Here is a 12,884-nt window from a genome sequence, read left to right as displayed (position 1 = left end):
TTTTACCACCTAGACTAACAGTTCTAAAACTTTTGGGTCTCAAGACCCTTTTATACTCTTAAGAATTATTGAGAACCCCAAAGAGCTTTTGTTTATGTGGTTATATATCTATTGATATTTACCATATCAAAAATTAAAACTGAAAAAATTTTAAAATATTTATTAATTAAAATAATAATATAAACACATTACATTTTAACCTAAGTAAAATATTTTTTGAAAAATAACTATTTTCCAATACAAAAAAATTAATGAGAAGAATGACATTGTTTTGCATATTTTTGGCAAATCTATTCACTGTCTTGCTTAAAAGAATAAAGCTAGAGTCTTATGTCTGTTGTATTCAATTTGTTGCAGTTTGTGTTTCGGTTGACCTTGCACAGATATGTAGTTGGAAAAGAAAGGAGCATTTTGATGGGCAAATAACTTCTTAGTATTACTATGAAAATAATTTGACCTTATGGATTCCTGAAATGGTTTTGGGGACATGGGGTGAGGGGTGCCAGAAATAAGCACTTCTGTTCCACAGGACCAGGTTGCAAAATGAGAAGACCTCAGCCCTTCTTGGCTCGCGCGCGCACACACAACCATATACTTTGTCCCTGTACTGGGAGAACAGGCAAAGAGTGAAAAAAGGCACGTGCATTTTTATGAAAATATTTATTGTCAATTTTGGAAGACTGAGGACCTCTGATCCATGCTATGAACAACCACAATTCCAGAGGATTTATGATAAAACATGTTACACACTTCCTGATAATAGTAATTAATGACAATAATAGCTAACATTTCTATAGCAATTACTATGTGCCAGGCACTGTGCTAAATGCTTTATGATTATTATTTCATTTCAGTCTCACAATCACCCTGGGAGGCAGGTGCTACTATTATCCCCATTTCATAGTTGAGAAAACTGAGACAGAGGTTAAGTGACTTGCCCAGGGTCATACAGCCCTGTGTCCATGGGCAGACTTGAACCCAAGTCTTCCTGACTCCATGCCTGGCTTGCTGTCCTTCTGATACGGAGGTGATGGACTAAGAGTGTAGACTGAGATAAGGCTGGGGTTTTTTTTGGACATAGCCAAAATTTGTTTTGCTTTTCTTGCTTTCTCAAAGGAGTGTTGGGGTGAGAGGGAAAGAATGTGGACCTGAAAAAATTGAATTAACAAAAAGAAAGTTTATTGAGCTAGAAGAGGAGGAAAAAAAGGAACAGTCAGATGAGAAGAAACTTTCTTCCACCCCTTCTGTCCCTCTCCCAAGTCCAGTGTGTTGGAGGAAGGATAGGACACAGGGGAGAACAGTACAGGCATTCTCTAACTCGTGATTTGATTTGTAAGTAGGTCTTTTGAAACTTGGAAAGCATTTTTCCTGTATAAATATTATAAAATAGTGCACAGTTCCCAAAAACCTTTTAAAAAAAAAAACAAAACATGTAACTAACTTTTGGCAGGGAGCTCCTCAGAAAACAGCTTAAGAGCCAGCAGATAGAGCTGCCTATGATCAGAGAAGCTCCCTTTCCTGGGCTCTCTCAGCTCTGAGGGGTTTCAGATTTAACTTTATAGCAAACTACCCAGAGTTCTAGCTTTGACTCTCATCTTGAAGGCTGGTGGATAGAGAAAAAGCCCAGCAAACAAGCAGGAGAAAAAAAAAAAAAGAAAGGAGAAGGGAGGAGTGAGGAGAGGGAAGCAAAGAAAGACAGTGACCTAGCGGACAGATGGAGAAAGATAGTAATTCCGTGCCAGCCCAGCGTGAGCCTGCATATACTCAACCGCACCATCACAGGTTGAGCTGGTGATACCAAGCATTAGTCCTGCCAGGGACTGATCCTAACACCAGCCGGAGACTTTCAGGGATGCAGAAAGCTGTGGTGAGGCTGCTTTTTAGCTGGCTGGGTTATTCCCTTGCTTTCCACGATTCCCAGTGGAGAATTGACTGGAGGGGGGGCCCATCACAGCCCTCCTCACTCCTCCGTCTCACTCCCTACTCGCTTGAAACAGCAGTCCAGGGCAGCTGGTAAAACTGCCATATCTGCACGCCATATGGCTTTAAATACTTTCTCAGTGCATGTGGGTCTACATAATGGTCATTGAAGCGGTGCCAATTCTGCTCACTTGAATGCTAGTAACGATCGTGGGAACCGCGGAAGTCCAAAACCCTGGGAGGGCCGCAGATTTCGAGTTTTGGGTTTTGTGTTTAAGTTAACGCCGCCAGAGAAAGACCTTCTGGCTGGAGATCCAAGCATTAAGAGGCACAATAGTTCATTTGAGGCCCACATGGGCCCAGTAAAGGGGAGAGAAGAAACTGGAGATTGGGAAAGAAACTGACATCTCCTGCCTTTGCCCAGAAAACCCCAGATGGATTTAAACCGAGGCTGAAGGGAAAAGGAGGCGGGGTGGGGGTGGGGGGCAGTGTTGAAATGGAAATAAAGGAGCATGCTCAATGGGTCTCGGCTTAGTGGATGACTGACAGCTCAGGCGCCTGAGCTCTCTGGCACCGCCCGGTGGTTATATGTTAAACTGGAAGTAACTAGATTCAACCTCATAAATCTGTTAAGCACTTATTTAGTGCTTATTATGAGGTCGCTAGGTGGCGCAGTGGATGGAGGGCTGACCTGGACTCAATTTTGACCCGCCACTAACTAGCTGTGTGACCTTGGGCAAGTCACTTAGCCGGTTTGCCTCACTTTCTTCATCTGTAAAATGTGTTGGAGAAGAAAATGGCAAAACTACTCCAGCATCTTTGCCGGGACAATCCCAAATGGGGTCATGAAGAGTCAGATATGATTGAAATGACTGAACGAAGAGTCCTAGGAATCAAGAGACCTGGGTTCTGACGCTAACCAGCCTTGACCTTCCATTAAGCCTATGTAGCAAAGGTCCCTTGTGCTTTACATTTTACACTTGCTTATAAAGCCTCTAGAAAGGGACTCGTTCCAGGTCTTAATGAAGTTATTTCAGGGGGCCAAGTAATATAGCCAAGGGTCCAACAGGGCATGTTCAAAACTGCTGGCTCTCCTTCCTTGAGGACTTTGGGGATGATGCCCCTGCCTGTTTCTGGTGACTCAGGACCGAAGGACACTTTCTTCTTATTGGCAGGAAGAGCTGATGATTCAGTGGACCTTAAAGAGGAGTGATTCCACCCCAGCTCTCTTCCCTGGACTCTTTCCATGTGGCAAGGAGCTCTCCGGGAGAAACGGAGGCATTTTCCCTCCCTCCCAGCACAAATGAGGAACAGCAGAGAATGTAGCTATTAAAGCATGTGCCCTGTCTAGGCGGACCCGAGCATGGATGCTGGGTTACTGCTTCTATGTTTCTTTGCCTGATCCTAGCTAACTGAACACTGATCTTGGGATGGATGTGTTCAGGCCTGGAGGAAACCTAATGAGTTCAAGAGATCTAGAGATCCTGGGATCCACTAGGTAGCACTAACTGGTGGCAGAGGAAGTTTCTGACCTGGCTGCCTGGCAGACAAGGACTTTGAGAGGACAGTATGGAGCCTCAGGGTGAAACATAACAATGCCTATTCAACAGTCCCAGAAACTGCTTTAGGTTCTTATGTGATTTTAAGCTCACCCTCCCAGAAGAGTAGAACAGCCGGTTATTATTGATACTTTAGTCAGCTTAAGTTTTCGACAATGTGCACTCAGGAGAGCCTTTTGTGTTAAGCATTTCTTTTGAGTACAGGAAAAAAAAATATCTGTCCCATACCTGACTTTAGTTGTAATTGAGTACCTTTTACTCTCCACCCAGCGTACTGGGGTGGGAATATATTAAGCTGAACAGTGTGAGAAAAGGGAGCCTAAGGCCTCCTGATATAGGCCAACCCCTTCCTAGTCTCCAGGACTACACGCATGGATCCAGAGAATATAGGACACTTAGTGGAAAGGGAGTGGGAACAGTGCCCCAGGCCCTTGGTGCAACAGCAGTTTCCATTGTTGGAGTAGGAACATGGGGTTGCCAAGGGAACCATGTTCAAAACCACTGCAGCAGGAGCAACGGGGGGCCCCCACCCAAAAAGACAACATCCGGTGACTTAGGCAAGAAATGAATGGCTGGGAATGCTGTAAGAAGAGCTATTTTTAGCGGGAAGGGAAGCACCAGGACTTGTATGGCCTTGCTGTATGTCTCTGCTCTGCACAACCCTGCTCTTGTCCTGTCTGACCTCAGCAGCTGGCACGGCTAACGAGTCCCAGTGGCTCCCCTTCTTTCTTGCTCCTGCCTGGTGTTGCCCAAACCTGCATCCAGACATCGCTATGTTATATGGAAAGGCTGGGGAATGGAGTTAGGAATTCTGGCCACTTTCACCTCCTTGGCTCCAAACGTCACATTTTTCCTTTGGATAAAATCTGAATAGTGCTCCAAACGTGAACTCCCAGTTACCTCTGTTGGTGAATTCAGGGCTCTCTGGACACCAGGGTATAAGAGGTAAAGACAACCACCAAGACTGTACTTCCCTTTATTGCAGATACACATTGCTACTGATACACAGATCGTCTTAGGCATTTCCCTTGGGAAGTTGTGTGAGCAGCAGTCTCTCTCCCAGCCCTTGGGGCACATTTGTCACAGTAGGGTGGACTTCTTGCCCAATCTCAGTATAGCCCAGTCTCCAGAGGCCCATTCCAGCTGTTGAGAATGGTATCTGTGTTTGATTTTGGGCAAGGCCAAGAGAAAGAAAGGTTTGGAATTATGCTACAGCAACAGGGATGAAAATAGCTGGTGGGAACCCAACCTTTCCAAAGCAAATACTCTGAGTGCCCAAAATGGATTGCTGTGGTCAGGACCTAGGGGGAAGGAGGTAAGGAGGTTACCTCTGGCTGCCCCTGCACAGAATTGCAGCTGGAGAGAAAAGAGACAGGTGGGACGTAGAGAAATTTCCCCTCTCTTTTCCAAGTCCCCTATGTTCCTGAAGGGATATTTTAGGGCTGTAGCTCTGTACCTCTTTCCTGCTCTAAGGGCAGGCTCACCAGACAGAACTCAGCTCTGTCCCCTCCCTCTTCCTTCCTCCTAAGCACAGTGTGGTGTTGGTCATCTTGATCAAAATTCCAATGGGGAAGGCAGACAGTGACAGCAGCAAAGACAGGAACTTTTGGGAGTCAGGAACATTGTAGGGAGGGAAGGGGAAAAGTAGGAAGGAATTCAACAAGGAAGGTTTGGACTTTCAGGGTCACTTCTGGCTTAGGCCGAAGACTCCCACAGTGATAAGGGATGAGGGTAGACAAGGTCACTTTGGAGAGTTAGATAAGGCTTGGCAGGCTGGTTAATCCCTTCCTAGCCCTGGTTCAGCCTGGCAGGAACCATGTCTAATAGCCATACAGTTGCATGATGCTAGCCACCTAATATCCCAAGGGAGATTGTCAGTGGAGGTGGTGAGGGAAGGTAAGGACAGGGCTCTCTCAGAACCTGCCTCCAGGGATAGGGTTGGGGATAGGTTGTATTAAATATAATGTTGGCAGTTTTCCTGGGGTATCACCAGAGAGGGCTCAGAGCATCCTCCTGGGAATGGAAGGAGAAGGAGGGGGGTCCCTCCTTCCCAGCATCACCTCCTCTTTAGCACAGAGATGCATGACTTCTTGAGAGGCCCAATCTGCAGGTGTGCATCCACACTCTCCAGAAAGAAAGCTGGCTTGAGCCTGTGGGTGAACAGGTTGGGAAAATGACTGTCCAGCCTGCTTTGGAAGGGGGACGAGGAGGAAGGAGGGGACCCACCTCGGCGGGGCTTAGAGGCCCGCAGCCTATGCAAGAGGCTCACTTTCCCATCCCTCACAGCATAGAAAGCCAGGGCCCGGTCAGCATATTCCAGGCAGACCCCCACGGTGGGGCAGAAGGGGTGAGGAAGGGCTGCCTCCAGCCCATAAAACCAGACGGAAAAGTTTCGGCCGTTCCACTGCAGGCAGCAAGAGTAGGCATTTCGGCCTAATCGGCCTCGATCATAAGGCTCTCGGGGAGAGAAGTCCTCAGCCATGACGCCCACGCTGACCCATCCCTCGATGATCTCCACCTCCCAGTAGTACGTGCCTCGGTCCAGGCTGCCCTCTCCCAGCACCTGCTCACAGTGGGTGAAGCGCATGGGAGACTCAGGGTAGCTGATGGGGCACAGCACCCTCTTCACGCCCTTTGTGCCAAACAGCTGCAGGAACTTATCTGCTGTGTCACTGTCCAGGTCTACAATGAAGGCAACTGGCCCCCGGGGAGAGAGACAGAGCTAGAATCAGGTTTTCCTCTTCTAATATAGCAGGGATTCAATCCCCCATTTTCACCCATACCCTCCAAACACATGAGAAATACAGGTTCTCTCCACCTAACTCTCTCAACACTCAAGACAAGCAACCCTCTGAATCAGTAGCAGGACTAAGGCTTGGGAACCTTGTCAGTCTGACTTCAGGGCCCCAGAGCTCATCCAAATACCGTCTAAGTGATGCCACAGGTTTTGATCAGGGGGGTGTTTCTGGTACCAGCCCCAGGGAGCATGGAAGACCCATGAGTAATGAATGCCCCAGAGGCCTGGGGCCAGGCAAACACTCACACTTAAGAAAGTAGTCTCTTGACTCCTCGCTCTCCAGACCATTGGTGCTGTCAGGATCTTGAGATTCTGTATCAGCTACAGGAAGAGGAAAGTAAAGGGTTTGGTCCAAGACAATGCAGAAGATGGTGGGGAAGTGGTTTGTGCAGACAGTCCCTAAAATACTATTTTGGTCAACACTGACTAACCAACAAAGAAACCAAAATCCAGGGTGGTTACGTTTCACGCTCACCAGCCGCTGGCAAATGATTGACCAGCTGGCTGGTCTGCTGGTTGACTGTTCTGTCTGACTGACACACAACCAAGCGTCAAGAACAGGATTATTAACTAAATCTTCCTAGACTGGGCTGGGTAGAACGTTCCCTTTCTGAGCCACTTCTTGAGGTATCTATTTGATCTTTAGAGCAGAGGTTACAAAACTTATTTGGCCTACTGTGCCCTTCTGAAAAAAATTACTCAGTGTCCCACTGGAAATCTACTTTCTTTAACCCTTTAATGTTCTTTTTTTTAAAATTTGTGTAATTTCAAAAAAATATAAAATATTTTTTAAATGACACATTTTCAATTGAATATTTGTTGTGAATTTATGGGTTTTTTCCTGCATTAAAATTTTGATGATGCAATGTTGCATCATGTAACTAAGAGTATCAATAGTAACATATTGTAAACAAGTCATTACATGAACATATTCCTGCTGATGCATACAGGACTTCCTGACAATGCCAACATGCTCACCTGCCAACACTTACTTGTTAAGACCTGTCAGCAGACTTGACCACTGGTTATAACTTGCATTTTGTGTGTTTATTTTGAAAATAATGTAATCACTATGACTTTAACTCTATTACACAACAGATGAAACATGTACAAATGGCTTTTCAAAGTTTTCTTCTCTTCCCTTCTTTCCTTATGCTTCTACTGCCCCCTTATTTTTATTTAATGCCTCCCAATTGTACCAGAGGCTACTACCACACCCCCATCATTCCAGCATCTCACAGGGGGTGAAATCACCCACTTTGGGAATCTCTGAAGAGGGAAGCAGGAGAGAAGGAAGGGAAGGAGAGAGAGAGGGAGGAGTGTGTGTTGCCACAAGAAAGAAAGAACGTAAAGAATACTGGATTTGGAGTGAGAGCACTGTGCTACTCCAGTGTGACCTTGGGTCAATCATTTTCACTTTTCAGGATCTCAGTTTATTCATCTGTAAGATGAAACGGTTGGACTAAAGGCAGCGAGGCGACATAGAAAGTAGAGTGCTAGACTTGGAGTCAGGAAGACCCAAGTTCAAATCTTTCCCAGTTGTGTTTCCCTGGGCAAGTCACTTAACCTCTCTCAGCTTCGGGTTTTCCTCTCTTTCCCTCACAGGGTTGTTGTGTGGATCAAATGGGATGACATATGTAAAACATTTTGCAAACCTTAAAGTGCTAGATCATGATGGTCATTATCACGATCACATCATCTTTAATATATCCAAAAATCATCCTATGAGTTTAGCAAATGAAATGGCCTTGTCAAGGCTATATCAGCAACCATGCCTCCCCTGCCAGAGCCCAGTGCCTTGAGTGGCTATGTCAAATGACGGAGACAAGGGCCAGCGGGGGATTAGGGTTAGGGGATGGGTTAAGACATCCTGTCCTATTTACAAATGAAATTCTAGCTTCTATGTTTTAGATCTATTGCTTCCAGCTACCCTTCTTCCCACCTTCTTCTTAGCCCAAAGACCCAAAGACTCAGACTGTCTTTGAGGCAAGACAGGCTAGGACAGGGGTGGGGAACCTGCAGCCTCAAGGCCACATGTGGCCCTCTAGGTCCTCAAGTGCAGCTCTTTGACTGAATCTAAACTCTACAGAATAAATTTGTTCGGATTCAGTCAAAGGACCACACTTGAGGACCTAGAGGGCCACATGTGGCCTCGAGGCTGCAGGTTCCCCACCCCTGGGCTACGACAATCCATTCTTGCTACTGAAGAAGAATTCTAAGGGGTTAAATTTCCTTTAAGTACTCCCTGCTGCTAGCCCCATCCAGCCCCTCCCTTGGGGGGCCGATCCTCATTCTATCCTTAGCCAAGGATAAAGTTCCAAGTGTAGCCATGGCTCTGGCTCCACCCTATACCAGGAAAAGTTTCCATCCTCAGCTCCTGGGTGGGCACCAAGGACTGGAGGGGAGGGAGGTAGGGGGAAGAGAAGAGGTGAGTCACCTGGGGCAAGAATGAGTAATGAGTCACCTTGGTGGAAAGGCACTCACCTTCTAGACCCAGCTTCTGTGAATTGTCTGTATCCCTGCCCATCCCCTGTAGAAATTCCCACTGGTTAGCACAGGCCAAAGTCAAGAGGTCTCTAACAGCTTTAACGGCTTGGGATGACTTGGTAAAACTCAGTTCTTTTGGGGGGCCTGACCCAGAGGTACCTCCTTCCTCCAGTGCCAACTTCAGTGCCAGAAGCTCCTGTACCAGGGTAGAATGCCAGTTATAGTGGTTAAGACACTGCTTACCACAACCTCTCCCTTGCCCAATCCTCCCACAACAAAGATGGATCAGTCTTTACCAGTAAACTGGGTGTAGCCCAAAATGCCAGGTCACTGGGTACAGTTTCCAAAAGCATATAGTTATAGAGCTTGCTTATTCTCGATTTCACTGTTCAGGTAGCCCAGATTCCTTCCTTGGACTCTTACCCTTTCCACCCAGAATGGCAATAGTAAGTCGAAATTCTCCACAGTTCACTGTACTTAGGATACTACTCCCTCCAGGCCCTGTTTCCTCTTCCCAGAACTTCCACCCTTCTTCCTGACCTGCCCCTCCTCACCTGGAGAAAACTAATGGAGTCGATTTCAGGGCCCTGACTCAGGTTCTGTCGGGCAGAGCTCAACCGGGTTCTCTGCTCCTCCTGCTGCCGCAGTTCCCCCTGGGCCCGACTTAGCATGGCCGCCTCCCCTTCAGCAATGAAGCCCATCACTTCAGACTGGAAGCCCTGGAGGGCACCTATTGCCTCTGTGAACAATTGGCTCACCTTTTCTCGCTCAGTCAGTGCAGCACTCTCCATGGGTGGCGGGTGTGGGGAAAGGAAGGGAGAAAAGGAAGAAAGTTAATCTTTGGCTCCCCGTTCTCTAAACTAGAGCTGTCCTAGGGCAGCTAGGTGGCACAGTAGATAGAGCACCAGCCCTGGAGTAGGGATGGAACTGAGTCCAAACCTGGCCTCAGACACTAGCTGTGTGACCCTGGGCAAGTCACTTAACCCCGATTGCCTAAAAAAAAATGAGAACTGTCCCCATAATACAAGTGAAGTATTATCACCACTGAAGATGACAAAATAGCCTAGATTGCCACTCAATGGGCTTGGACAGAAGGAACATATATTTCTGATAAGGGATTGGAATAGATCATTTCTAATGTCTCTTCCAACTCAATGAATCTGTAACTTTAAGATTATTTTTTGCCTTCTTACTATGCATAGACTTGAACCCATAATTCCACATAGAATAAAACAGTTAAGCAACCCACATAGAAAGGCACCAATTGTGTAACTCTGCCCTGGATCAGACCTAAGTGGGAGGGCATGTACCTGGGGAAAATCTATGCTATTTGTACTTGGGAAGAGGGAAAGCACCACAGAGATCTGCCTAGTTTGCTTGGTGAATCCCACCTTAGATATTGTCAACGTCAGATAAAGGAGAAAAGGTATCCCAAGCCCCACTTCCTTCTCTTCAGAATCCAAATGTCTCAAGAGACTTAGGAATCTTACCTTTATGAGGGCCACTGTACGTCTAGACTGTGCGATACTAGCACCCAGCTCATCCAAGCGGTCCTCTGCAGCGCTCAGGACCTCGGGGCTCTCAGCCTGAGGGAGAGAGCATTCATCTCTGAACCCATTGAGCTAACACAGACTTGGTCTTCCAGGGGTCCAGGGGTGAAGGTGTCTATGGATAGCTGGGGATGGGGTAATTCTAGAGGGAAGCATTCATTTATTACAGCTAGAGAACAACCAGGAGGGTGGAAACCATGCTGTATGAGCACCTGATGAAGAAATAAGGGATGTTTAGTCTGGAAAAGAGAAAACTGGAGAGTCCTCAAATATTTCCTTTATTTGAAGGAATGTCATGTGGACACGGAATTGTTAGACTTGTTTTGCAAGAACAAAATGTAAACTAATAGATGGGAGGTGGATTTACGGTCATAATTCAAAAACAAAAGCAACTTTCTAACAATCAGAGTTATCCAGAAAAGGAAAGGGCTGCTCTAGGTTAGTGAGACTAGAAGAGGATGGTGAATTTCTGTTTCTTATCAAGCCACACCAGGCATCTATGGGATAGTTGTCAAGGCAAACACATTTTAGTTACCCGTTGGGCTAAATGACCTCTGAGGTGTCTCCCAACTAATTCTCTGATATCCAGGCTTGGCCCAGAGCAGCAGCAAAAAGCATTAGGTTGTCAAGTCTGTCAGTTTCTCCTCAGCCTGTTGGCTACTGACCAGTTAGCAGTAGGTAAGGTGGCAAGTATGAGGCAAGAGACCCAGTATCATTTAAACTCTATTTGAAGGGAGGAGGGGAAGGACGTGCGGGGGCAGCACCCAGCAAGTTGTCTTGATGGGGAGGTATCCCCAAGTAGTTCTACAAACAGGCAATTCTAGGCAAAACCCTAGGGTAGCATGAGTCACTCCCTCCAGGCTGGAGGTGGTGGGAGCTCCAGGGAGGAGACGGAAAATCCCGTGGCCAGAGGCGCCAAGACTGGGACTAAAGCCAAAGGAAACGGTCGGGATTGGAGGGGGTGGGGGGAGAGTAGAGTGCAGAGAGGCGCTCTGAGAGGGAAGAAGAGAATGGGCGGGGTTGTGCACATGCTCCCGCCAAGAATCCCAAGGACAGCTGGACAGAGAGGATCTGTTGAGCTCGGCACTGCCAGCTAGCCACATCCCATTACCCCAAGACCGCTGACCCTGAAGAGCAGGAGAAAGTCTGATCAACTCAGGCTCCAGGTTCTGGGACAGGAAGGGCATCGGGAGCCTGGGCTGTGTAACGGTCCTCCAGACCAGTCTGTGGGAGCTGGGGTGGCTCAAAGATGTGGAGGGAGAAAAAAAGCTGGAAACAAGACCAAGGCTCCCTCCCAACCTTTCCCACAAGGTTGTATTAGGGACCCAGGTGTTCAGCCCAGCCCTCTCCTACTCCTGGATCTCTTGTTCCCCCAACTTATCTCTTAGAGGTCTGCCAAACTTCTGTTCCGAGCTTTTCTTGTGCGCCTCCCCGCGCCCCGCCTCCTCCCCCTGCCAAAAAACCGCTAATCTCTGGAACTTCACTTTCCCCACTCAGCTCTCTCAGCCTGCTCTCTCCCACAGAGTTAAGCCCCCTAGACCTCTACCTCTTGGAGGGCTCGCTCTTGCTCTAGGGAAAGTAGCTCATGGCCTTGATGTTCCTGGGCGGCACAGGCGTCGCACACGCAAACTCGCTCAGTTCGACAGTAGCGCTCCAGGGGCCGCAGGTGTCGGGCACACAGGCTTTCCTCGAGCCGGCGCAAGGGAGGTACCAGGCGGTGGCTGCGCAAAGCTGGGCTGCGCTCGTGGGGCCTCAGGTGGGCAGTACAGAAAGAGGCCAGACATGAGAGGCAGGAGCGAGCCGCAGGAAGGGCCGCGCCCTCGGGGCACGCGTCACAGCGCACTGGCTCCTCGCCCTCCGGCCATGGCTCTGGGGCGCAAGGGGCCGAGGGTTCCGGGACCGAGGCTTGATTTGGGGCCGGAGCCGGGGCTGGGGTCTGGCTGGGGCCAGACTGGCGCAGCTGCAGCAGTTCGCATAGCGTGTGATTCTTGCGCAGCTGCAGCCCGTCGGGGAAGGGCTCCTGGCACAGTGGACAACGGGCAGTGGCACCGGATCCACCGGGTCCCCCGGGCCCACGGTGCGGCCAGAGCGCTTCCAGGCAGGCGAGGCAGAAGTTGTGACCGCAGGGCAGTGTCACGGGCTCCCGAAGTGGCTCTAGGCAGATGGGACAGCTGAAGGGACCGCTCACGTCCATCGCTTCCCAAGGGCTCCGCCTGCACTGCTCCAGCCCAGGAGCTAGCAGAACGCGGTAGCTCAGCAGCACCGCCCCATTGAGCTTCGGCCCAAGGGTTCAGCCCCTTCCCGCCCCCACCGCTCGCTCGGACCGCCCCCCCTCTTTTTTCCCCAGTCCCGCCTTTGGACTCTCCAGCCCATAGCTCTAAGCCTAGCCCCCGGAAGGTATCCTGCCTTCACTAGCTGAACCTTCCCATCTCTGTGTTTCAGGAAGAGCCAACAAGTACCAGACTTGGCATTCCCTTGGGAGGACTAACAGTCCTCCTTATCTGAGGGGATGGACCTCCAGTAGAGAAGGATTAAGGACTATTGAGGGTGGAGAGGGGCGGTCCTAACAGA

At 48.7% G+C, this 12,884-nt stretch overlaps 1 protein-coding gene across 2 annotated transcripts; it reads right to left on the bottom strand.

Annotated features, from left to right (window-relative positions):
- Positions 1-4,439: 4,439 nt before the first annotated feature.
- On the bottom strand, positions 4,440-12,547 carry TRIM47 (tripartite motif containing 47). Of its 2 annotated transcripts, none has more exons than XM_036753400.1 (6): positions 11,860-12,547; positions 10,254-10,349; positions 9,318-9,548; positions 8,761-8,959; positions 6,523-6,597; positions 4,440-6,176 (listed from the first exon to the last, which is right to left on the bottom strand). In XM_036753400.1, the coding sequence occupies exons 1-6, from the start codon at positions 12,505-12,507 to the stop codon at positions 5,536-5,538; spliced, it is 1,890 nt and encodes a 629-aa protein (XP_036609295.1). In that variant the 5' UTR covers positions 12,508-12,547; the 3' UTR covers positions 4,440-5,535. The 2 variants fall into 2 exon arrangements, with proteins under 2 accessions (XP_036609295.1, XP_036609296.1); XM_036753401.1 differs by having other exon boundaries at positions 9,522-9,548; positions 11,860-12,507.
- Between the last annotated feature and the right edge of the window lie 337 nt (positions 12,548-12,884).

The sequence above is a fragment of the Trichosurus vulpecula genome, chromosome 4 (genome assembly GCF_011100635.1).
Source record: "Trichosurus vulpecula isolate mTriVul1 chromosome 4, mTriVul1.pri, whole genome shotgun sequence".
Classification (NCBI taxonomy): domain Eukaryota; kingdom Metazoa; phylum Chordata; class Mammalia; order Diprotodontia; family Phalangeridae; genus Trichosurus; species Trichosurus vulpecula.
The sequence above is the reverse complement of the archived record's forward strand: the minus strand, read 5'-3'. Positions and strand labels throughout refer to the sequence as shown.